This window comes from Megalobrama amblycephala, linkage group LG20, assembly GCF_018812025.1.
Source record: "Megalobrama amblycephala isolate DHTTF-2021 linkage group LG20, ASM1881202v1, whole genome shotgun sequence".
Classification (NCBI taxonomy): domain Eukaryota; kingdom Metazoa; phylum Chordata; class Actinopteri; order Cypriniformes; family Xenocyprididae; genus Megalobrama; species Megalobrama amblycephala.
The window spans coordinates 24,278,588-24,305,773 of record NC_063063.1 but is presented as its reverse complement, the minus strand read 5'-3'; the positions used below and the strand labels follow the sequence as shown (position 1 = coordinate 24,305,773).

Here is a 27,186-nt window from a genome sequence, read left to right as displayed (position 1 = left end):
CAATTAAAAAAAGGTAAATTAAAATAATTGTTATCGGTCATAAAAAGGCAAATTCGGTCAATCTCTTCTACAAATAAATAAACAACCCCATTTTAACACATAGCAACAGCCCCTAGATTTCCATTACTAAGTTATAAAAGCTCAACACAAACTAAAAATAAACTACAAAAAACCTTTCTAGAGACACAAACATTTTGACAGGTCTCTCCTGCACCTATTGTATTGGGTGTATAGAATTTGATAGTCTCAAGCTAACTGTAAACATTACAACTTTGCAAACAATAGCACTGATTTGTCTTCAGTCTACAAACAATCGCCTAGTAGTACATACCCAGTTCATCGAGCATGTCACGCAACACTCTGGTCCTCATGTATTGCTAGGCTGAAAGCGAGATGTTCCTGCATCTATCGGACTGCCACATTGCAACTGAAGTCAATGCCAAACCAGTGTGTGCGTTTCCAGAAACAGCCCCTTGGAACACAGCACTCATAACGCATCCCCTTACCGTTTTAAATGCCCGCTTTGAGAGCGGTCGCGAGAATCCGAATCAACTGAACGCCACAGAAAGAACTTTGATGTCTCGTGAGCGCATCCTGCGCCGCTCGCGCTGCTCCGCCATCTTCAGCCCGCACGGAATGAGCGAGAGCAGAGCAGCTGACGGGCGCGCGGGGAGGGTTCTTTACAAAACAGCCCGAAGTTTGAGCTCCTCCATCCATACACTACACCCCTGTCATGTTATGGTACCTATACTAGGTTCCTTTTACAGGATGATAAGCTAGATAAATCAGATAAATGATAAATAAATTAAAAACCAAAATTATATATATATATATATATATATATATATATATATATATATATATATATATATATATATATATATATATATATATATATATATATATATATATATGGTTAGCTCCTGTCCTTGATTCTGATTAGTCAATAGCTGTGTTTCATTCACGATAAAACACGGTTATGACTGCTTCACCCAACGGTTCTTACACCCTTAGCAACCACTTTTAGCAACGTAAACTTTATGTTCTCAATTGATATTGTTCATTTAAGCTTATGTATTATGTAGGAGTGAGCGAGTTTATTACCTGCAATCAGATGTAGCATTTTCCTTCAGGTCAGTCCTAGTATGTTCATAATACAAAATCTGTTTAAATGTCCGATGTATTATCTTGTCCTTTCAACAGTTTAGGCGTTTTCCGTGACTGACAGCGCTAGTCTAAGCATTCAGTTGTGTCTTGTTCCGTGTTCACAACAAGACTTTTCAATGTAAAAGTCTTCGCTACTGACTGACACACTCATAAAGACAGTCTTTGCCGCCATCTAATGGCGTATTAATGTAACTTCTGTTGCTGTTCACAGTCAGGGACTATTTTTTTCCGGCGGAAGGAAGGCTTTTAGTGAAAGTTTACTTCATGAAAGTTGCATTGATACATTTTTGGCTTTAATATTTGTATTGTGTGGTAACCATTTTATAAAAGCAGGTAGCCTACTTGAGGCTAGCGCTGTATTGTGAATAAGTCACAGCTGAAGGGGTTGCAGGCACTCCGCGTCGTGCCTAACAACGCCCTTCAGCTGTGACTTATTCACGATACAGCACATCCTCTCACCTTACTGCTTAAGTGTGTGTGTGTGTGTGTGTGTGTGTGTGTGTGTGTGTGTGTGTGTGTGTGTGTGTGTGTGTGTGTGTGTGTGTGTGAATTCTTACAATTTGACAAAAACCATATGTATCCTTCCCAGAACAGACCAAAAATATTGATGACTCATGGTATTTGTCCAATTAGATGCTGTCTGGAACATAGAGTGATATGTATTTAAGTTGGCATCAACAATTCATTATAAATAAGCACTGTACACACCACTCTATGTCGACGACAGAGAAACGATATCGTTGGGATCACTTTCAGAATGATTTTTTTCCAGCTGTTCAATGATAAAACACTGACAGCCAATCAGAATCCGTTCTAGTTTAGAGGCTCAGGCATTTAAAATGGAAGATGATATTGTGGAGAAGTTAATCGCCACAGTCCAGAAAAATCCACCAGTTTGACAAGTCAAACACCCCTTTCAAGGATACTTTAAAGAAAAAATGGATATATGGAAAACTATCGGTCATACCCTCAGAATAAATGGTGATAAGTATTAACGACGAGATCATTATGCCAGGCTAGCAAACAGTGTAACTGTGTAAAATTACCTCAGGTATCCAGCGCTAGTTTCGACATCAGTGTCTAGCTTCCTTTGAAGTTGCAGTGAAAATGACTAGCCGTTATTTTAATATTGACTTCATCAGCTAAATTCACTATTAAATTAGATCGATTACACTAGCTAGCCTATTTACTCGAAACATAGCATGCTGAGGACATCTGCTGGTTAAAGATGTGTAAAAGCATCAAGAACGTTGTACTACACACCTTACTGCAGCATGAGCTTAAAATAAACAGACCGTTATCGTAGAGTACTTAATTATTAATAATAATAATCTGTTTATTTTAAGATAAATAATTATCTTAAAATAAACAGACCGTATATATATATATATATATATATATATATATATATATATATATATATATATATAAAATAGTCATATAAATATGACTATTAAACTATGAAAATTAGGTTATTTATTGCTTTGTGGCAAAGATTCTTTCATTTATTTATTTTGTGCAAGAACATTTGTTGCAGTGGCAGGTCCTGTTACAATCTAATTAAAATTCATATTAAATTCAACAAAAATGTATTTTAATAAATATAAATAAATAATTAAACCATGTGAAACAATACAATGCCAATGCCACAAAAAGAGGTCACTTTATTTTGGCACTTGTCACACATGAAAATATTCAAAGCATTTTTTTTTTTTTTTTTTTTACATAAAGTCAAAGACTTAGTAATGACTGAGAACATCATCAACATACAAACAGATGCTTGCATGACATGCAACAGACATCAACCCTCTCTAGTGTCAGGGAGATGAGCTCCTTATCACGGCCCTTGATGAAGAGTCCCAAAGCTCTGATGCAGTGATTAAGCAGTCTTCTGAGAGGCCAGTGTAGTTTACTTCTAAAATGGCTTTTGAAGATCTAAGCAGGCACCATCCAAAACACAAAACGAAGTTAGTCTTCAGAGAGGAGAAGCACTTGATACAGTCCAGTTTCTATTTAATACATCTCCAGAATGTACCTACAAGACCTACTAAGCAAAAAACAGTAGTGCTTTGAGATCTAAACTGTTCCTGTTTCTTGAAAATCCACAATTTAATGCGTAGTCCTGGTTTTTATAGCAATATATAATGCCATAAAAATATTCGGGCATATTGGAAGGCATTGCTCCACTTACATTAAGAATACATGAATAATATATTATGCCTGTTAACTAATTTAGCAGGCAATATCAGATTATTAGAAGAATTTGTGCGACAATATGCATTAATTATGAAGCAGGCTGAATATATCTTTTTAATCTTAAGAACTATCTTTTTAAAAGTAATTTCAGATCTCGCAGTAAATTGAGTCAGTGTTTTAGACTGAGATTCTGTTAATATTTGTTGCATGAATAAAGCATGATTTAGATTTCCTTACAATTTTGAAAACTTTAAATATCATATTATTTTCACCCAGCCTGTATTTTGCACAACTGGAAATAGTTATTCCGATTTGCATCATGTCTGAATGTGCAATCACCACAAATACACAATAAAACTGACCTTACAAATTTGGATGTATATGAAGCTCTTGGCTTTTACATTCTCAGCCATCATCTGTGATGTCACTTCCTATACATTTGCCTATTGCCTCTCTTTATGACCAATTTTAAAGAGCCCTTGTTGCTTACATTTTTCTCTTCAAATGAAATACAAAAATCTGTCATTCTTCGCATGAATTCTATTCAGTCATTTTGATGGAATTTGTGAAGAAACAGTCAAAAGGGGTTTTAAAATAAGAAACAGACTGAAGAATCTTCAATCTAGAATCAGCACAGAACAGAATTGAGTAAAAAACACAATATCGCCACCCACTGGATGAAAACACACAGTTCACAGAACAAAGTACAGGAACGGTTAAGATATGCTACAAAATAAAATCTCATTATACTGACTGTCAACCAAAATTATAGTCAGTCCTAAACTTGCAGTTTTGACACATTCGAAATGAGAAAATCCTCTTGATTTTACCCTTTGAATGGACAAACCCCATTATCAATTGCCATACTACTTTTACATAATGACACACGTTGAATAAATCACCATGACAAATAAGAGAAAAGTCACTTTAGGTTATTCGCTATTATGATACTAAAATGCCAACTATTCCCTAAAACTTCTACTTGGACTGAGACAAAACAAAACAAAACATATTTTGTCATTTGTCTTAAAGAGCCTTATGTTAATGCATCAATACTGACACAGAGCATACTTGGTAAATGAATGCCAATTTGAAAAGTTAAATATCATGATTTACTGTACATGATTTTAAAACTGCATTAAATGTATGACACATATAGAAGACACATGGCTTTAAAGATCACTTCGAATGTCGCTATCTAAAAATGCCTACATGATTCATTTTACTTGTCTAATCCACAACACTGAAAATGTTTCCATGAAGATTAGAGGTGCAGTTCAAGCCTTCTGTTAAATAAGAATAGTAGAAGAATCCATTCCGTTCTCTTCCACCCCACAGAATAAAAAATAAACCTGCTTTTGCAGATCTTATGCTACCATTCTATACCATGCGGAAGGCCTGGGCAGCTGCATCAAATGGCTTTTAAATACAATACATACATTAACATGCACTGCAGCCTCTGGATGGCGCCAGAAACATTTTAAATGCACAGTAGAATCACATGTCGCACGCTTTTTTAAAGGAACAGTTCGCCCAAAAATTAAAATTCTATCATGATTTACTAACCCTAAATACGGGTTTAAAACTAGAAGGTGAGTAAATGATGACCAAACTGTCCCTTTAACGTCACACTGGTCATTCTACAGTGTCCTAGATGAATGAAAACCTTCCCAGACTCAGTCTGTGAGCAAAGAAAGATCCTAATCTCTAAATGCTAAAGACATAAAATTGAATTGTACAGATAGAATACAGAGGAATTAAGATCCAGGGTGTTGAAAGCATATAGCAGGTGTTAAACTCTCTCAGGCTCTTGTTTTTCCTTTCATAGAGTCCTGGTTCTCCGAAGTGTGACGGGAGGGTGTTTTTCTGAGAGAGTGGTGCTTCAGTGCTGAAGAGGGGCGGTGCTGTGCGTCACCTGTTCGATCCAGGACAGGTAACGGCTGACCCGTGAATACACACCTGGGTACGAGGGGTCACCGCAGCCGTGACCCCAGGAAATGACCCCTGTCAGTACCCAGCGCCCTGCCTCACCCTGACACACTAGCGGACCCCCGCTGTCGCCCTGGCAGCTGTCAGCATGCTTTCTGAGGTCAGACGTCATGCTTCCAGCACACAGCATGTCGTGGCTAGTGAAACGCTCGCCATAGCGCTTCTTACATTGCCATGAGGGCAGAAGAGGAACCCAGGCCTGAAGAAGAGTGCTGGGATGCTCGGTGTCTGAAAAATAAGGGAAAAACAAATGGTGAAACACCATTTGCAACACATTTAAAGGGACAGTTACATCAAAATGACATTTCTGTCCTTCATGTCATTCCAAACTAAAGATTTTTTATTTGTTATACAAAATAATACATCCAGAAACAAGGCTTGGCATTAACACCCGCCAAATGCGGGTGGATTTCTGCAGATTTCAGCATCATCACTCATACTAGCCACATTGGTAGGTTGAATTTTATAAATAATATAATTTTTTTTAATTAAAAAGGCATCTGAAATAATAAATTAAGTGCAATGTAGTGTTTTCAAAAATATCTATTTTTCAATACATATCGATACTGAAATATCAGAAACGCTTCCAATACTAATTTTCCGCAGAATAGATGCACGATACTAGCTGCCCTCATGCTACAGGGCTTTAATTTCGGCATGGGATTGCGTGTTTTGCGCATAATTTTAGTCATTCACGCAAATTTTGTGCTAACACCCAAAGTGCACACACAAAGCAGCCTCTCAGTACTAAATTGAGTTCTATTCGCTGCTTATTGTGCTTAAACAGTCAAATACACACTAAATAATGTAAAAATGCCGGTCTTGGCGAGTATTCACATAATACAGTCAGTATATGTTTAAGTGAACGTAAACAGTTGAGAAAGAAAACACGTGTAACAGTATAATGGATCCATGCATCAGGTCTTAAAGTGACAACAGCCTAATATATCTGCTGCCAAATTATGAAATAATATTAAAAATGTCTATATGGCCACAGTGGCTAGTGAGCAAAAATTGTTTTCAACATTGATAACTATAAGAAATTTTTCTTAAGCAGCAAATCAGCATATTAGAATGATTTCTGTAGGATCATGTGACACTGAAGACTGGAGAACTGTCTGCTGAAAATTCAGCTTTGTCATCTTAGGAATAAATTACATAAAATTAAATATATTAAAATAGAAAACAATTGTTTTAAATTGTAATAATATTCCACAATATTACTGTTATTACTGTATTTTTTAATCAAATAAATATTGTGTGCATAAGAGACATCTTTCAAAAATGTAACAAAAAACAATCTTAAAGATTACAAACTTTTGAATGGTAGTGTATATAAAACAAATAAAAATATATATAAAAAATAAGTATGTTTAAAAAAAAAAAAAAATCATTTTATGACATGCCAGTATTGTGTCCATTTAAGAACAACTCAACATTACCTGTCATTCCCCAGCCAGTGATGACACAAGACGCAGGTCTCTTGCCCCACTTGCTGCCAGGTGCGGGCAGGCAGGCGGCGTTAGTATGAGGGTTAAAGGCCACGCACTTCCCCTCGGCGCCCTTCAGCCGGATCAGAGCCACGTCATGCTCCCAGCTCTCTGTTCGGTACTTCCTGTGCACCTCTATGCGCTCTGGAGAGAGCACACGTTCAAAATCATCCTGCTCCCGTGTGTGATAATCCCCAAGCTTCACCACGTACCGTGAAGCATCACTGCCAAACCTGTAGAATCAAGACATTCATTCATATTACAGATGATGCACTGCTATATCAATCATTCCACTGCTACATAAATTCATGCACTACCACTCAAAGGTTTGTGGTCGGTAAGATTTGTTTATTGTTTCGTGTATTGTATGGTGATTTGGTGCCCAAGAAGCATTTATTATTATCAATGTTGTGCTGCTTAATATTTTTGTGGAAACTATGATTTTTTTCAGGGATCTTTGATGATTTTTTTTTTTTTTTTTACATAAATCTTTTTTGACATTATAAAAGTCTTTACTGATTAATTTTATGCATCCTTGCTGAATAAAAGTATTAATTTATAATATAAAGTATTATTTTTTACATTTGACCCAAAACCTTTAAACAGTAATGTAAATACTATTGGGATCTTGGTAAATTTAAGCTTTACAGATTTTTATATTTAAATGAAAAGTTTTTCAAATGTATTTGTGCCAGATGACATCTGAAATACATATGCCAGTGTTCTTCAACTACTTTTATTGAGGACCAGAAATCTAAGGGGCAACAAACATTTTTCAGAATAATTATCAGGTTTTAGCAATTTTAGGACAAATTAGGGAACTGAAGAAAATTAAACTGCTAAAGCCCATATATTCAACCCACATAGGAAAAACAATACATTTAGAACTGTACAATAAATCATTAAGTAAGCCAGTGAGGAAAAATTATTTTATACTTCGCAGTGCAGATATTTGTGCTTGATATAATTTTCAAGATTGCAGAGTGCTTTTTATTTTTGCACTCTCAGTGACTTAATCAAAATCATTGAGTTGAAAAATTATTATGGAGTCGAATTTGGCCCTTGAAGCTATAGTTAAGGAGCATGGGCAGCTAATACCACTGATGTCCAGCAGGTGTCTCTCTTACCGTTTGAAGCAGTGAGCTGCAGTGAGCAGCCAGCAGGAGTTGATGAGAGTGGCTCCACACAGAGGCTGAATCCCTTTAGACTGAGATCTGAGCCACAGGGACGCCTGCCAGGGCCAGTCACCCCTGTTGGATATCATATGTACATGAGGTCAAGAAATAGACAATCATATTCATTTGGGAGGGAACAGTAGAGTGCCAGAATTGTATTTTATCAATTAAAGAAATGATCAAGACTTAAAAGAATTTATTTCAGCTTATTGCAATATTAAAGTGTTCCATATATTTCAATATTTACATTTTATTTCAATGACCAAAAGTGATTTTTAAATAGTTTAAATTTTAGTTATCTATAATACTGCAATGTCATGAGTTTAGCGTGAGACTATCTATTTAATTGACCAATTGAGAGAAAACAATTTTAATTTTTAAAATTTAATTTAAGAAAAGGTTCTATATAGAACCTTAAAGGGGACCTATTAAGCCCCATTTTACAAGATGTAATATAAGTCTCAGGTGTCCCCAGAATGTGTCTGAGAAGTTTCATCTCAATTACCCCACAGATAATTTATAATACCATGTTGTAAATGCTCATTTTTGAGTTGAAGGTAAAACATGCCATTTTTGTGCATGTATCTTTAAATGCAAATAAGCTGCTGCTCCTCACCCCCTATCCAGAAGAGGGTGGAGCCTGCACAACTCGGTCGGCTACTAACAAAACACTTGTTTGGTTTTGATTATCATCTCTATCGCAGCACGCTCACATGACATTGCAGTTCGTCTTCTGCAGGGGGAAATCTGGAACTGCTCGTTCGGAGAGACTGTTTATGATTTATGGGGATTAAGGAGGGGGTGGATTTTTACCATTATAGGGTGGTTGTTTACACACACTGTGGACACACATCTGTGTTCAAAAACACCTTATAAAAGTGAATTTTGCATAATAGGTCACCTTTAAAGGGTTCTGTCTGGGACTTCATACCGGTATATACACAAAATTTTAGGGGTTCCCATCATGGGACCGTTTAATGGATTTAGTTTTAATTAATTAATTTTGTTTTGATTCATTTTAAATTTTATGAATAAAAACAACTTGTAAACATACTTCATCACTAGAAAAAAAATGAAATACCTGTTAAACATTAAAGTATGCAATAATTTAAGACATTTCTCCTATATAGAACCTTTTGGACATTATGCGTTCTTTAAAGGTGCCCTAGATTATGTTTTTAAAAGATGTAATATAAGTCTAAGGTGTCCCCTGAATGTGTCTGTGAAGTTTCAGATCAAAATACCCCATAGATTTTTTTTTTATTAATTTTTTTAACTGCCTATTTTGGGGCATCATTATAAACGCGCCGATTTTATGCTGCGGCCCCTTTAAATCCCGTGGTCCACGCCCACAGAGCTCGCGCTTGCCTTGAACAGTGCCTTAACAAAGTTTACACAGCTAATATAACCCTCAGAATGGATCTTTACAAAGTGTTCGTCATGCATGCGGCATGCATGCGTCGGATTATGTGAGTATTGTATACTGTTATATTGTTTACTTCTGATTTTGAATGAGTTTGATAGTGCTCCGTGGCTAACGGCTAATGCTACTCTGTTGGAGAGATTTATAAAGAATGAAGTTGTGTTTATGAATTATACAGACTGCAAGTGTTTAAAAATGAAAATAGTGACGGCTCTCTTGTCTCCGTGAATACAGTAATAACCGATGGTAACTTTAACCACATTTAACAGTACATTAGCAACATGGTAACGAAACATTTAGAAACACAAATATCACTAAAAATATCATGTTATCATGGATCATGTCAGTTATTATTGCTCCATCTGCCATTTTTCACTATTGTTCTTGCTTGCTTACCTAGTCTGATGATTCAGCTGTGCACATCCAGACGTTAATACTGGCTGCCCTTGTCTAATGCCTTTTATAATGTTGGAAACGTGGGCTGGCATATGCAAATATTGGGGGCGTACACCCCGACTGTTACGTAACAGTCTGTGTTATGTTGAGATTCGCCTGTTCTTCTGAGGTCTTTTAAACAAATGAGATTTATATAAAAAGGAGGAAACAATGGAGTTTGAGACTCACTGTATGTAATTTCCATGTACTGAACTCTTGTTATTTAACAATGCCAAGATAAATTCAATTTTTCATTCGAGGGCACCTTTAAAATCGAGTCCCTAGGGTTCTGTATAGAACCCCATTGAACCTTTTTCTAAGAGGGTAGTAGTGCGTCTTAAAACAACTTGTATTTGCAATCCATTTTGAACAAATATGCACAACATGTGTTCTAGAACTGATTCCACAGCAGTAAAATTTAGATGACTGCTTACCTGAGAGATTTGTATCCTCCCACAATCCTCTTGCTGCGTCTCTCAGCGCCAGCTCTCAAACCGCAGGTGTGTGTGCCCACCACTGCTATGTCAGCCTCTGGCTCTGGCAAATAATCACACACTACACCTGCATCCTGTCCGTGCTTACAAGTGTGGCTGTCTTGTCCTTTAGAAGGGCACTCTCCGAGGAACGACTCTTTCCCAGTGCACCTCACATTGGTCAGATGGATGGTCCCCTTCCCTGCTCCGAAATAACCCATAGGTCGCGCTTTTGACACCCCACTGCCATAGAGAGTAAAAAAAAAACATTTAAAGACTTTTCTCTTTTTCTTTACCAAGCTATCTCCATTCATCATGCCTGAGAAGAGATAATAAATCATATTCCACAGTACTATTATGAGATGATTTTGAGCTAAGATGTTGCAAATTGTTCCCTACGTGAATCCAAGCTGTCTGCAGACAACAGCAGCACTGACATCATTCCAGCCATGATCACAGACACTGCCCCACTCTCCATTAAGAAACACCTCCACTCTGCCCTCTTTTCTGTCGTCGCCACCTGCCAATCGTACCAGAGGACCTGAAACCACAGAAAAGAAAGCAAAAGCGATTAGACCTTATATTTGGTGACTTAGAGTACTCTTTATGTATGTATATATATATATATATATATATATATATATATATATATATATATATATATATATATATATATATATATATATACACACACACACCAATCAGGCGTAACATTATGACCACCTTCCTAATATTGTGTTGGTCCCACTTTTGCTGCCAAAACAGCCCTGAGCCATCGAGGCATGGACTTCACTAGACCCCTGAAGGTGTTCTGTGGTATCTGGCACAGTTAGCAGCAGATCCTTTAAGTCCTGTAAGTTGCGAGGTGGAGCCTCCATGGATCGGACTTCTTTGTTCAGCACATCCCACAGATGCTCGATTGGATTGAGATCTGGGAAATTTGGAGGCCATGTCAACATCTCAAACTCTTTGTTGTGCTCCTCAAACCATTCCTGAACCATTTTTGCTTTGTGGCAGGGCACATTATCCTGCTGAAAGAGGCCAAAGCCATCAGGGAATACCATTTCCATGAAAGGGTGCACATGGTCTGCAGCAATGCTTAGGTAGGTGGTACGTGTCAAAATAACATCCACATGGATGGCAGGACTCAAGGTTTCCCACCAGAACATTGCCCAAAGCATCACACTGCACTGCATCCGCCAGCTTGCCTTCTTCCCATAGTGCATCCTGGTGCCATGTGTTCCCCAGGTAAGTGACGCACACACACCCGGCCATCCACGTGATGTAAAAGAAAACATGATTCATCAGACCAGGCCACCTTCTTCCATTGCTCCGTGGTCCAGTTCTGATGCTCACATGCCCAATGTTGACACTTTCGCCAGTGGACAGGGGTCAGCATGGGCACCCTGACTGGTTTGCGGTTATGCAGCCCCATACGCAACAAACTGCGATGCACTGTGTATTCTGACACCTTTCTATCAGAACCAGCATTAACTTCTTGAGCAATTTGAGCTACAGTAGCTCGTCTGTTGGATTGGACCACATGGGCCAGCCTTCGCTCCCCACATGCATCAATGAGTCTTGGCCGCCCATGACCCTGTCGCCGGTTCACCACTGTTCCTTCCTTGGAGCACTTTTGATAGATACTGACCACTGCAGACCGGGAACACCCCACAAGAGCTGCTGTTTTGGAGATGCTCTGACCCAGTTGTCTAGCCATCACAATGTGGCCCTTGTCAAACTCGCTCAAATCCTTACACTTGCCCATTTTTACGGCTTCTAACACATCAACTTTGAGGACAAAATGTTCACTTGCTGCCTAATATATCCCACCTACTAACAGGTGCCGTGATGAAGAGATAATCAGTGTTATTCACTTCATCTGTAAGTGGTATATATATATATATATATATACACACATATATATATATATATATATATACATGGAATGAACTGAAATGATTTAATACATTTCGCGTGACTGCAGACCATATTCGGTTTTAGATGGAAAAACCACATCCGTCTCAGTCTTTTTTTGTAATGTCATCATTGAAAGGATCTGTTACTAGCGGTTTAGCTTAGAAAAAAACATGATGTGCAAGCACGTAAATTTATGTCAGTGAAATACCTAATAATAGTGTTTCTGTTTTTAGAAAAACTAAATGCAAGCAATTCATAGTGTCCTCATGACATCAAAATGGGCATTAATTACTTTCTTAATACACATTCATGGTCTTACTGTATACAATTCATCAGTGAATTAAATATAACGTCTTGAATATCTCTAATTTTTCAACCTCTCCTTTCAATCTGTAATGTTTAACACCCCTGCCTGCACACACATATAAATAAAATTTCAGTGTGTGAAAGTGTAAGCCTTTATATTGACAACCACACTAACCTATCCACTACATCCTGTAAGCACAGTCTTAAAAGGGACTTGAAACTGTCTGTCTGTCTGTCAATCTGTCTAGCTATAAATACACATACACACACTTTTAATAATAATTATTATTATTATTATTATTATTATTATTATTTATTAATGTGCCTAAGGCAGTTGATTAAGAGATTAAACTTTGCAGATGCTTAGCTGTTATTTTTTTAAAACCACAAAGGAAATGGCAACATGTAGGGGTTTTTTTTTTTCCCTGTACAACATGCGTACACAAGGTTAGAAGTGACAAAGGACCACATAATACAATAAGGAACAGGCATTTCATAACTGATTCATACGGGTAAGTAAAACTAGAAAATAATTACAATAGCAAATTGTGGAAATCTAAAATAATAAAATACACTTTTTTTCACAGATCTGACTGCAAGCAAACAGATTTATCACTAAAATGGAAAACTGCACAAATATCTACATGGTGCTAAACAGCGCAGAGAAGACGGCCATCGGCACGATCTGTCTCATGATCGCACCCTTCAGCCTCCTGGTCAATGTGCTTGTTCTGGTTGTCATAGCCAGCTCTGGGAACCTGCAGCGACATCCGTCATACCAGTTTATGGCCAGCTTGGCACTGGCTGACACTATTGCATGCTGCTGTTTCACCATCGCCTTCCTGGATTTCCACCTTTTTAAAACGGATGACTCTTTTCAGAGAACAAAGTATCTGCTTAAGCTGAGTGGCGTGACCATAGCATTTACTGGCTCAGTTGGAAGTCTGCTTTTGATGGCAGTTGACCGCTATTATGCAATCTACAAGCCTATCACCTACAAGATGCAACTGACACGCAAAAGAGCCTTGGTGGGTATTGTGATATTATGGGCCGTGGCTGCCCTCATTTCCTTCCTTCCTCTGATGGGCTGGAGTTGTAAGACTTCTCTATCGTGCTCCAATCTCTTTCCATACGTGGATCGTTCCTACCTGGCATTCTTTGCCAGTCTTGTTTTGGTGGTGCTCGTCCTCATTACTGATAGCCTATGCCCTGATAGTGTGGTGGGCCCACCAACATGAAGCCAACATGAATGCTGAACATCCAGGGCTTGCACGTATGCGCATGGACATCCATTTGGCAAAGACTTTTAGCTGTATAATTGTGATTCTGTTAGTGTGCTGGCTGCCTGTCCTTTCCTTCATGATGACAGATGTAGTTATGGCCGAGCTTTCAAAACCACAAAAAAGAGCATTTGCTTTCTGCAGTACTCTATGTCTGCTGAACTCAGGCATCAACCCATTGCTATATACCCTGCGCTGCCGTGAGCTACGTGTAGCACTTAAATCATTAGGAAATGGTTTAAGGAGATGGAAGGGTTGTAGCGCACAAGCTAGTAACTAATACCAGCTAGTAAATAATGTGTTTGCTCCCCCTTTGTGTTGGTTCCAAAACCTAACAACAGGTATATTATAGCATTGTGTACAGTTAATATCTGTAAAAATGAAAAGATAAAAAGGAAGAGATCTGAGGATTAGCATGTCTGCTTTTATGGTTTACATTTTATTCTGAGTAAATATTCACTTTAACATGTATGTCTGTTTCTACCCTCTGTTAATTGTGAGATGAAGTTTAAAGGGATAAAGTCGCATATTGAGATATTAAGTTACATTAAACCATAATTACAGCATAAGATGACTATTATGAGATATAGTATCAATTATGACAAATAAAGATGCAATTGTAATTAATTTAAAAAACACATTGTTATATACATTATCATTCAAAAGTTTGGAGGCAGTAAGATTTTTTTAATGTTACAATTTAAAATTCTATTTGAATTTATTCCTGTGATGGCAAAGCTGAATATTCAGCATCATTACTCAGTCTTCAGTGTCACACGATCCTTGAGAAATCTTTCTAATATGCTGATTTGCTGCTAAAGAAACATCTCTTCTTATTATCTGCATAATATTTTGGAGGAAACAGGATTTTCCAGGATTCTTAAAAGACAGCTCAAATGAATAACATTTATTTGAAATGTATATCTTTTAACATTATTTTAATGTTTTAGCATAGTTTTAACATTAGAAATATTATTACTGTCACATCTGATCAATTTAATGTGTTCTTGCTGAATACCAGTATTTAAAAAAAAATACTGAGCCCCAAATTTTGAACAGTAGTGTAAAAAGTCATAATAATGAGAAATAAAATCACAAACGCAAGAAAAAAAATTCGCATTTATGTGAAATAGTCATAATTTTGATATAAAAAGTCTCAGTAGAAATAAAGTCACAATTACAGTATACCATTTTATTTTTCCCTCTAAGGTGGAAACTCAGATGCTATATCAAAGGCTATATTTTTTTTTTATTATACAAAGAGACATTGTAAGATTTAACCAAAAGGCTACCTTTTTTTAGATCCAATAAAATCATGGATTTTCTCATTCTGATGTACTTTGTCATCTTTCATCACAGCAACACTGACGGAACATTCAACATTGTCCTAACATCAGTTGTATAAGCAACTATTACTCCTCCACTGCAACACACATCTTTATAAAATCTTGTCTTTTGAACCTAATATTTCAGACATACCTATTCAAACAAACCCAAAATGTCACAGGCTGGGAGCAAAAAGAGCAGTGTTGTTATATGATAATGGAGTTTAAATTGAAATGGTGTTTGTTTGGGTGGAAAAAAAAAAAAATCATGTTTGTCTAATGTTACACCGTCAAATGTCAAAGGTAGTGTTGTGGTCGCCAAGGGCTACACAATACTTTATTGAAATTCAAATGGAAGTTTTTATCAATAAAAGCGAGGGCTGGGGAAACTACAATGGCTGCGTTTATTCCCGGCCTCTGTCAACAAATGACATTTAAAACCCCTCTGAATTTCAGAAAGGGTCAAAGTGGCGCAGACAGAGAAGTCTATCGGCAAAATGTATCTATACCTCACACAAAGCCTTACTCGCGCACACTGATGCGTATGTTGGTGTGTGTTCAAGATAGCTTACCAGTACTTTCTGGAGACAGTGGGACCTCATTGTTTTCTACCCTGTGGCAGCGTATTCCAACATCTTCGCTATGAGAGCAATCGTGTCGACCCCACACACTATGTTTACACTCCAGTAAAGAGCTCTCACTCCCTTCACACTCCACATCGTCCAGCAGAATCAGCCCCGTTCCTTCTCCAAACGCGCCAGCGGGGGCGACCTCCGCACCGCCCCTACGTGGACACACACACACTCATGATAAATGCCCAATAACATAAAGCCACTTGAAAATCTCCCACAAAATACTCTATGTATGCATATAGAACATATAGAGAATGTGGACACCCACATTGAACACTCACTATTGTTGAGTAGGACACTTCTAAGAGAATTTAATTACTAATCCTCTGCAGCCATTTGCAAAACAAACCACTTAAGTTAAGAAGTTAATAGTGATAACATTCTTAAAATTATGACTAAGGATTTCCTAACTTAAGGAGTTTGTTGTAACTGGGCACGGATTTACTGAAGATTTACTGTGTCTATAAAAAAACATGCAAACTTAATTGAGTGCACAAGTTAATGTATTAACAGATTAACAGATTGTTAATTTATTTAAATCGCATACTTTAATTGAATAAGCACTTGCTTTGCGAACGCAACGAATGTATGTGGTATAAATGTATTTCGGACATATTACATTCGCCATGTTGTCATTATCAAGTGATCGTACCAGCGTCAGTTGCCTCGCTTCACTGCCATTCACAAATCCTTTCCCGTGGCCTCATGGGATAGTAAAGGATCCATTGTAGCAGGTTATCCGGGTACTATTTGCCTACTTTTTTACGAGTACTATGAATTATACAGTAGAAAAGTATGCGATTTCCACTTAGAATTCCACAAAATTAAGAAAATGTAGTTACATTGTACTTACTCAAATAAGTAATGAGTAATATTAATTAACTACATGTACTATAGAGTTATGGTTAGGGTTTGGTTTAGGGTTAGTTACTTGTACTTATGCATAATTTACTGTTATTACTATAGTAAGTACATGTAGTAACATGTAAGTACGTTACCTTAAAATAAAGTGTAACCTTATTTATATTTTTACTCAGCAGGGATGCATTAAATTGACAGCAAAGACTTTTACAATGTTACAAAAAAATCTATTTTTTATCTTTTGAACTTTCTATTCATCAAAGAATCCTAAAAACAATGGCATAGTTCCCACAAAAATATTAAGCAGCACAACTGTTTAGAACACTGACAATAATAGGAAATGTTTCTTGAGAACCAAATAAGCATATTAGAATGATTTCTGAAGGATCATGTGACATTGTTGACTGGAGTAATGATGCTGAAAATTTATTCCTATGATTTTGCCATCACAGGAATAAATTTCATTTTAAAATATTCAAATAGTAATAATATAGCAAAAATTATAATAATATTTTTACAGTGTTTTTTATTAAAACAAATGCAGGTTTGGTGAGTAAAAGAGACTATTTTCAACAACACCAAAAAATCTTAACTGACCCCAAACTTGTGAACATACTGTATATTTAAAATGAAGTGCATTATTGTATGTCCTTTATATGAAATCAGTAAATCAAGGCCCAACTGTTCAAATTCATCTGACAGTATATCATTCCTCAGTTTTAAGCAATATAGCTAGTGTATATTCACAGCTACTGGAGGATTAAAGAATAGCACCTGAATCCCAGCTGTCTGCAGACCACCTGTGCATGCTGCTCTGTCCAGCTGTCATCACACACTGTGCCCCAGTCCCCGGAGTGATATACTTCCAGACGACCTTCCCATGGGTTATCACCGTCTACCAGTCTCACCACGCCATCTGAATACATATGCAAAAACACACACTATATACACATACATTTCCTCTCTGGACAGTTTCTGTATTGCCAGTGGGAAATTACAACATACAGTCAATGGAAGCGAAGGAGTCTTGTGTCATCCTGAAAGGGTTTATTTTGTTTGCTGTACATTATCCAATTTACACAACTACTTAACAGATAAATAAATAAGTAGACATGAAATATTGAGTTGAGCTGAAATTATTTTTTAATGTGAGAAGAAAGAAACCATGGAGTGATACAAGAGCTATAAAACTAGGGAAAACTAAGTTTACTAGGGTCAATTGTAAAGAATATTGCGGTTGACCAATCAGAATCAGGTATTCCTATAAGTAGAGCTATAAGTGTTTGTATGTGTGTGTCTATGTATAGGACCTGTATATGGGTTGCATGACACCCCAGCATCTTCCATATGGTCACAGTTGTGTTGTTCCCATCCGCTGTGACGGCACTCGTCCAAAGAGAGCTCATTGCCTGTGCACTGTACTGCATCCAGTTGGATCGGCCCACTGCCCTGCCCGAAATGAGCCCATGACCAAGCTTTGGGGATGCCCCTAGACACACACAAAGACATATAAATGGTCAAAAAAGAAGTAGACTTTACAGGGTATTTGTACAGTGGCCAAGAAAGCTAAACGCTGCAAATACTCACAACGCACATGCGATCAGGATGTTAAAATAAACAAAAATTCACCTTTCAGGTCATAGACAACACTTGTTCTTAAATTGCTGGTGGCTTTTCTATTTGCATGTGTTTTCTTCCATTTCAGCACATTGAGCTTTGTGCTATTTGCAGTGCATTTCTGTATTTGGTTGCGCTGTGAGTATTTACAGCACGTTTCTGTATTTAGTTGTGTTGTGAGTATTTGCAGCGCGTTTCTGTATTTGGTTGTGTTGTGACTATTTGCAGCCCATTTGTTTCTGTATTTGGTTGCGCTGTGAGTATTTGCAGCTCATTTCTGTATTTGGTTGTGTTGTGAGTATTTGCAGCGCATTATCTGTATTTGGTTGCGCTGTGAGTATTTGCAGCTCATTTCTGTATTTGGTTGTGTTGTGAGTATTTGCAGCGCATTTCTGTATTTGGTTGCGCTGTGAGTATTTGCAGCGCATTTCTGTATTTGGTTGCGCTGTGAGTATTTGCAGCGCGTTTCTGTATTTGGTTGTGTTGTGACTATTTGCAGCCCATTTGTTTCTGTATTTGGTTGCGCTGTGAGTATTTGCAGCTCATTTCTGTATTTGGTTGTGTTGTGAGTATTTGCAGCGCATTATCTGTATTTGGTTGCGCTGTGAGTATTTGCAGCGCGTTTCTGTATTTGGTTGCGTTATGAGTATTTGCAGTGTGTTTCTGTATTTGGTTGCATTGTGAGTATTTGCAACGTGTTTCTGTATTTGGTTGCGTTGTGAGTATTTGCAGCACATTTCTGTATTTGGTTGCGCTGTGAGTATTTGCAGCACATTTCTGTATTTGGTTGCGCTGTGAGTATTTGCAGCGCGTTTCTGTATTTTGGTTGCATTATGAGTATTTGCAGCGCGTTTCTGTATTTGGTTGCACTGTGAGTATTTGCAGCACATTTCTGTATTTGGTTGCGCTGTGAGTATTTGCAGCGCGTTTCTGTATTTGGTTGCGTTATGAGTATTTGCAGCACGTTTCTGTATTTGGCTGCTTGTGAGTAATTGCAGCGTGTTTCTGTATTTGCGGCACGTTTCTTTATTTGGTTGCGTTGTGAGTATTTGCAGCGTGTTTCTGTATTTGGTTGCATTGTGTGTATTTGGTTGCGCTGTGAGTATTTGCAGCATGCAGCGTGTCTCTGTATTTGGTTGCGTTGTGAGTATTTGCAGCGCATTTCTGTATTTGGCTGCGTTGTGTGTATTTGGTTGCATTGTGAGTATTTGCAGCATGCAGCGTGTTTCTGTATTTGGTTATGTTGTGAGTATTTGCAGCACATGTGTTGTCAACCTGATGAAGATGTTTTCCTAATTCCCTGGTGCTTTTTCCATTTGCATGTGTTTTCTTCAATTGCAGCATGTTGAGCTTTGTGCTATTTGCAGACCGTTCCGTATTTGGTTGCATTGTGAGTATTTGCAGAGCATTTCTGTATTTGGTTGTGTTGTGAGTATTTGCAGCATGTGTTGTCAAACTGATGAAGCTGTTTTCTTAATTTGCTGGTGTTTTTTATGTCAAATACTATGTCATTATACTTCAGACTCCTCTAATATGCAGGATTCAATTTTAATAAATATATAAATAAATGAATAAAAGTGCTTTATCAGAAGAGAGAAGACAGAGTGATGTAGTCAACCTGTGTGTGTGTGTATATGGGGTTGATTAAGAAGCCATGATGGATAGAGGCTGATAGCCAAGATGCCAGAATTACAGCCTAACTCTTTTTTTCAAGAAACGCCACCGGGATTTTTACTGACCACAGACACTCAGGACCCTTAATTTAACATCTTATCAGAAGGACGGTGCCTTTTTGCTGAACACTTTCTGCACTACTATACTGGAACATTAGGACCAACATAGAGCTCAGGGTGAGCACCCCCTGCTGGCCTCACTAACACCTCTTCAGTGGTCACCCATCCAGGTGCTGACCAGGCTTAACCCTGCTTAGCTTCAGTGGGAAACCAAGAGGCCCTGAGAAGCATTAAGTATAGCATTTTAAACCTTTAAACTGCTTCTTACTACATATTCAGTTTGAAAGCTAACATATTCTTTGTAACTATAACTGACAAAGTGATCATACAAATGCTGTAGTAACTGAAGTCGTGCGTATCATCTCTGCAGCAGCAGTGCGAGTCTGTGCTCATATCATGTGCCATCTCACAGTCTTTATTCTCTACAACTGCTACAACAACATGATGGAGATGGTTTAAGAGAGCAAAAAATATAACAGCGCAAAATAAATAATTCAATCTTTCTCTCATCGAGATAAGAGCACACAGGGAAGAAAATACCTCACAAGAGCTCCTAAGTTTTGTGTTTGTTGTAAAGATGAACATGTACTACTGACTCTTTAAAGAGGCCATATTATGCCCTTTTATAGTGTTGATTTTGTTTTGGGGGACTAATAGAATAGGTTTTCATGCTTGAAAGTTGAAAAAACAATATTTTTCACATATTTTTCATTGTTACAGCACCTCTCTTCCCAGTCTGTCAGTAACGCTCTGTTTAGTTCTTGTCTCTGTGAAGCCTGTGAAGTTGTGCATTGGACTCACCCCAGTCCGAGCTGCCTGCAGACCACCTCAGCATCCATGTCATCCCACTGATCATCGCAAATGGTCCCCCAGCGCCCATCATGGAAGACCTCAACTCGTCCCTCAAAGTCCTCCTCCCCACCAACCAACCGCAGTGGCGGTCCATTACCTGAGCGAGCAAACCAAGAATCATGACCCAAAGCCACAAATACATCAATATATGTAGTGACACCCAGAATGCTCTGCATGTAACACTCTCTCTCTCTGTGCAATAACCCAGCAGTTCTTATACGGAAGGTTGCAGGTGTTTTCTAATAGGGTCGCAAAAGACAGTGAAATAAAATTATGCTAAATACAACTAACCATAATAATGCAAAATAAAGTCTGAACTTTTAGGTAAAAAATAAAAAATAAAGGAAAATTACCCAGGTTACATTAAATACTGGTTCAAGGAGAAATCTGCTGTTGATATAAATACTTTATTTATATATGTATTAAAATTATGGGTTAGTAAGATTTGTTTTTTTCAAGAAATTAAAACTTTTATTAAGCAAGTGTGCATTAAACAGATCAAAAGTGACAGTAAAGAAATTTATAATGATACAAATATTTCTATTACAAATAAATTCTGTTCTTTTACATTTTCTATTCATCAACGAATCCTGAAAAATATGTTTCTTAAGCAGCAAATCAGCATATTAGAATGAATTCTGAAGGATCATGTGACACTGAAGACTGGAATAATGATGCTGAAAATTCAGCTTTGACATCACAGGAATTAATTATACTTCAAAATATAATATAATATAATAATCTTTTTACTGTATTTTTGATCAAATAAATGCAGCTTTGGTAAGCATAAGACATTTCTTTCAAAAACATAAAAAATTTACCAAACCATCTGCATTTGCGTATTGTTGGGTCCTATGCAGTTTTATTATTTTATCATAATAATTCTGTAAAATAAACAGTTGGAAATGTGTTGGGTCATCAGTTGATGACCAATGTAAAATCTGGGTCCTGAAGCAAAACCAGAACCACTACAGTTTGATATATGCACAGTTGCCAGTAATATTTCAGATATAATAATAATAATAATAATAATAATTCATATCAGGAAAACATTATATGCAGCCATTTTTTCCCATTTAAGGGCTAAAACACATCTTTTGCTGCCCTGGTAACCCAGCACAGTGCACATCTGTCCGTGTGTCCTCAGACTGTGTCTTCAATAAAGCTCTCAGCAGGCAATCATGAGTTCAGATGCCATTGATTTGCTTTCCAACCTATTTTTCCTCCCTTTTGTTCCTTTCTACAAAAGACAGTATGGCTCTTTTGATTCCATCAAAGAAAGTATAAGCCCCCACTGAAATGTTTCATTAAAATTTCTAATTTCAGAGAGCGACGATTTAGTAAGTCAATATGAACGGACAGAGAAGCTGCAATAGCGGGAATTCAAAAATAACATAATAGTCCTTATGATGTTCCATCACACACCCTGCTGTTTTTGTCTTAGTATTCATGTAGATCAGAGATACTCAAATGATGTTGCTCGAGGGCCACTTTTAGAAAATGCAGGGTAGCCAGTGAATATAGTAATTTTTCATTTGTTTTTATATTAAAGTCCTCCTGCGGCGAAAAGCAAGTTTTTAATGTTGTGATATGTCTATGTGGTGTTTTTAATATGCTTTAATACAAACCATGTGCAAATTCATGAGTCAACACCATTGCCGAGTATTTTCTCTTTAAAACTGCAGTGATCTAAAGACAGTTTCGAAAACACGCTTGAAATCACTGGTGTTTCTGACGTCACAGTCTACCTTGTAACCAATCACAGCAATGTGCCGGTGGGCTTTAGCATATCATTAACTATGACCGCCCTGAAGCAAGGGAGTCTCGAGAAGCCAGGTTATCCCGGTATATTTTTTTGTTGATATGAAAAATGGGGGTGAATTAAGCAATATAGTGGGTATATGATGTATATTACAATGTTATGATGAATATTCTTTCCTCTACTGACGTTCTGAGTTGTTCAAAGCATTTCTAACGATACTGATATTTGGAAGACAGCTGTCTGATTCGCAAACGGGAACATGGTTTGTGTACCATTAGAAACACATTATTAGCTGTTTTATAACATAGTCAAGCAAAAGGCTAGTCATATTAATTACCGTTATGTGTCCAATGTTGTAAAAAGCAATACCACTGAGCGTTTACCTCAGTGAAGTTGACCGAGTGGATCTCTGAGCTTGTGTGAGTGAATGGAGGCGGGGCTAATTAGCATATTTTTTTATGTATTTTTTTATTAGTACATTTTTTTGACGCCAATTTGATGTTTTTTCGACATCAATTGGACATCAGTGTGTGGACGTCAAATTGACATCAAAAAATTTACATCAATTTGATGGGGTTTTTTTCGACATCAGTTGGACATCAGCGTGTGGATGTCAAATTGACGTAAAAAAATTTATGTCAATTTGATGGGGGGTTTTTTCTACATCAACTGGACATCAGTGTGTGGATGTCAAATTGACGTCAAAAAATTGCCGTCAATTTGATGGGGGGTTTTTTCTACATCAATTGGACATCAGTGTGTGGAAGTCAAATTGACACCAATTTTTTTTTTTTACATCAATTTGATGTTTTTTTCAACGTCAATTGGACATCAGTGAATGGATATCAACAATGTATAACAGAGGTTTTGAAAATCTACTTACCTTCAAATTAACTTGTACACCTTAACAGTTTTGTATTATTAGAATGGCAGTGGCTAAATGCATTGCATATTGTACTAGGCAGATGTGTATTTCCATGCGTGTTTTTTATTGTAGCGACTTGCTTGTTGACTTTATCCTGCTGGTGTGGCTTACTTGGAAGAAATAGTGAGAATTACTGATCTAGGTGGTTATCCATGCTTGTTTAGAGAGCTTTAATTATTTTGTGGATTGCTACAGTATGTTAGTATGAGTGATGGTGGCTGAAAATCTTCTAATTAATGCTGTAGTTTATAATGTCTTAAAATGAGTAATACAAGTTGTTCCATCTTCATACAGGTGCTATACAGCAGTCAAATCCAGAATCGTCTGAGGCTGACATCATCAAATACACAAAGAACAATCTCCAATCAGCTCCAGACAGATATGAGGGTATGGGACGCCAGAAGGGCCAGACAGCCATTGATCTTTGTTCTCAATCGGAATAGGTGCATTTTTGTTTTTATTTACATTTGTATTATTGATTTGACGTTTGCTGAATAAAAGTTCTGTCATGACAATTTGCTACTGTCAATACATACACAACATGCTGCTGCTGTACAATATAGCGTACATGAATTACCCGTAGCAGATCTATACAGGTGGAGCTGGGGAAGGTGGAGGGTTTCTGAAAGCGTGCTGCACTGCTAAGGCAAATGCTACTCATGTATTTGAAGACTGAGCATGCAAGCTCATTGGCTACTATTACAGCAGGAACATCTGTGTCCTATAGATATTGATGTGATTGAGAACAGTTGAGTTAAAATGTGCATTAACCAACAATTACAGCAATGTCCCAGACCAACCTCATATTTATATCACACACTTCAACAAAAATCAGTGTCAAAGACTTTTTTCACATTTTAGAGCAAAATCCGTGGAATGAAAATTAAAGTGGTAAAATTGGCAGAACAGCTGAGAATAGTTCACCCCGAAAGCATAATAAAGTAGTAGCAGTGCAAAAACTTTTGTGAATTAATCTGCAACTGAATGTAATTTAATTAGCAAGCTTTACACCCGGTCTGGACTGGAAGCAAGCAACGAGGTGAAGCACGACACAACATAAAAAAAAGGATGCTTGCATTATAAGCAATTGCAGACCGCTTTGTTGATTATAATGGGAGCAATCTTCTTTATACACTTACAGAGCAGACATGGAGGCAGAAACTGAATTCTCAGAACCAGACTTTGAGTAACCCTGATGATCTTTGTGAGCTATTTAAACACTTTTTCTGTTTCACGGCAGCTTTAAGGTTTTGCGAGGGCATCTAGATGCAGGGATGTTTACAGCACTTGTCACTTAAAAGGTCATTAGCTTCACTCTCACAGAAAGCACACTGACCTTCAGGTGGTGCGCACACAACTCCAGCCTCGTTTCCATGGTTACAGTCACTAGTAACAAACTTCCTGCTCCTGCACTCCAGCAGGGATTTCTCATCACCACGGCAGCCAAGGCGGGCATAGTGAAAAAGCCCAGAGCCGGGGCCAAAATATGAATGCTGGAGAGCTGTGCCAATCTCACTACAACAAACAAAAGGAATTATGAAGAGAGAAAGAAAGAAGCACCAAATTATCTTCTCTACTGTTCAGAGACATAAGCCTTTCCACCCACTTTTAGCTAATTTTTTAAAGGCTAAATCAAAAATAGATATAGTAAAGACAAAGACATGTAAATTTTAATTAATCATTTAAATTTAAAAATAAGTATCCATACTTTGACCACACTGAGGAGCACAGATCCATTATTATATGGGGAAAATAAGATCTGACAGTCACAGATTTTCGAATAAAGTAGGATTGAATTAATTGCATGACTAATTAATCAAATTATCTGCAAATAATCACATATTTCAATATTTGTTGAGGAAAAAACAATTAGTATATTCAAAGATATTACCTTACTGTGGCAGTGAACGCATCATTTTTCACATTATCTTTAATTAATTGTACTAAATTAAAGGGGCTACATGTAAGAATTTTCATGTATTCATTGCTTTTTGTATTGCCAATGTGCAAACAGCTTGTAAACGGAACTTAAAAAATTAAACCGTCCCCGAATTCCTACAGTAGGTTCTTTATGAAGACCTGTAAGACTGATTTTTAAGTGAAGGACTCAGGTCAGTTTTTCTGGGAAAATCCAAAGGATGTGACGGTTACGCGCACTACCGAGAGCCTCTCTTCTGTTCAATGACACATGAAATGAATGCTTATACAACGTTCAGGAGGATAAAGTCAAAAACACTATTCTGGGGTGCATTTCCCAAATGGTCGCAAATTCCGTCGTTACCAATAGAGTTCAATGGGACTTATGACCACAGTGACTAACAATGCTTTCGGGAAACACACCCCTGTACTGTACTGTAATGTCAATGCGTCATGAAAAGAAAAGGTATTAATTCAAAGTATAGTCTCATATAGCCAGATCAATATAGTCTGTAGTCTCAAACATTCTTTATATCCAAACTATCAGTGTAATTTTAATTAACTCATCTGTCAACATGATGCCGGTGAATTGCAGGCCTTGTGCAAATAACATATCCACATCGCCATGATCAGATGCTTTCTTAACTGCTGTTTTCTTACAGTTGTCATTTATGTTGTATGTTTATTTTGTTACTGAGGAAAGCACGCAGTATATATTACATTCATGTAAATGCCACTCTCAGCAGCATGGAATGTCTGGATGTTCGTGAACAGCATATCGTTGCAAAGGTATTTACAACTTCCAACAGCAATGAACAAAAAAGAACTTCACCGTGAGAATCACATTCAGTCACTTGCATGTCATGTGTACAAGTGCAATTGCGAGCACGAGCAATAAGTTGCTGGCTGCAGTTCACTTAACAGCCACCGGTGTCGCTGATAACAAGGTTTTCTGAATTCTACATATAGTTAAATTGACAGCCCTAAATAGAAGTAAACATAAATTCCCATACCCCAGTCCAAGCTGTCGGCAAACCACACTGGCATCACGGTCTGTACAATGTGTGTCACAAACTGACCCCCACTGGCCGTTCAGGTAGACCTCCAGTCGGCCACTCTTTAAGGACGAACCTCCCGCTAACCTGACCGCTCCTGAACAGGTAAGACATATACATACATACACATTAGAAATAATAATAAAAAAGATTAAAGGAAATAAGCATAGAAAGATTCTGAACATAACCCATGCAAAACTATTTTTTAGCATATTGATATGAAATGGTTAGGGTGTTCTGGGTAGTTTCTAGGGAATTGTTAGAAAGTGACCATGTCCAAGTCTGTAAACCTGTAAATAAACCTATTTACAAACAGTATTCTCATTCCTGAATATTTTGTAGAATTTACAAACCCGATTCCAAAAAAGTTGGGACACTGTACACATTGTGAATAAAAAAGGAATGCAATAATTTACAAATCTCATAAACTTGAGTCCCCAGACGTTTACAGACTGTTATAAAAAGAAGAGGGGATGCCACACTGTGGAAAACATGGCCTTGTCCCAACTTTTTTGAGATGTGTTGATGCCATGAAATTTAAAGGTGCCCAAGAACTTTTTTTAAAAAGATGTAATATAAGTCTAAGGTGTCCCCTGAATGTGTCTGTGAAGTTTCAGCTCAAAATACCCCATAGTTTTTTTTTAATTCATTTT

At 37.4% G+C, this 27,186-nt stretch overlaps 3 protein-coding genes across 5 annotated transcripts in view; 1 reads left to right on the top strand and 2 right to left on the bottom strand.

The window, feature by feature from the left end:
• ndst2b (N-deacetylase/N-sulfotransferase (heparan glucosaminyl) 2b) overlaps positions 1–668 on the bottom strand; it is a 91,162-nt gene extending 90,494 nt beyond the window's left edge. The window contains exon 1 of one of the 2 annotated variants that reach the window (XM_048170401.1): positions 507–668. The gene's annotated coding sequence lies outside the window, so the exon portion shown is untranslated. Of the gene's footprint in view, positions 1–331; positions 483–506 lie in introns of those variants that run through there. The other variant, XM_048170402.1, reaches the window with a different exon arrangement.
• A 2,134-nt stretch (positions 669–2,802) lies between these two features.
• si:ch73-127m5.1 (neurotrypsin) overlaps positions 2,803–27,186 on the bottom strand; it is a 51,360-nt gene continuing 26,976 nt past the window's right edge. For both annotated transcript variants that reach the window (XM_048170408.1, XM_048170406.1), the window contains exons 5-15: positions 26,492–26,630; positions 24,898–25,076; positions 20,824–20,971; positions 17,983–18,161; positions 17,447–17,588; positions 15,752–15,963; positions 10,748–10,889; positions 10,310–10,591; positions 7,970–8,092; positions 6,795–7,075; positions 2,803–5,580 (exon numbers count right to left, since the gene is read on the bottom strand). In XM_048170408.1, coding sequence (XP_048026365.1) covers positions 5,246–5,580; positions 6,795–7,075; positions 7,970–8,092; positions 10,310–10,591; positions 10,748–10,889; positions 15,752–15,963; positions 17,447–17,588; positions 17,983–18,161; positions 20,824–20,971; positions 24,898–25,076; positions 26,492–26,630 — 2,162 coding nt within the window. In that variant the 3' untranslated portion in view covers positions 2,803–5,245. The remainder of the gene's footprint in view (positions 5,581–6,794; positions 7,076–7,969; positions 8,093–10,309; positions 10,592–10,747; positions 10,890–15,751; positions 15,964–17,446; positions 17,589–17,982; positions 18,162–20,823; positions 20,972–24,897; positions 25,077–26,491; positions 26,631–27,186) is intronic.
• On the top strand, positions 13,016–14,843 carry LOC125255312 (cannabinoid receptor 2). The gene is given in 3 exon segments (XM_048170449.1): positions 13,016–13,086; positions 13,162–13,767; positions 13,769–14,843. Coding segments are annotated over 2 exon segments (939 nt in total). The 5' UTR covers positions 13,016–13,086; positions 13,162–13,194; the 3' UTR covers positions 14,135–14,843.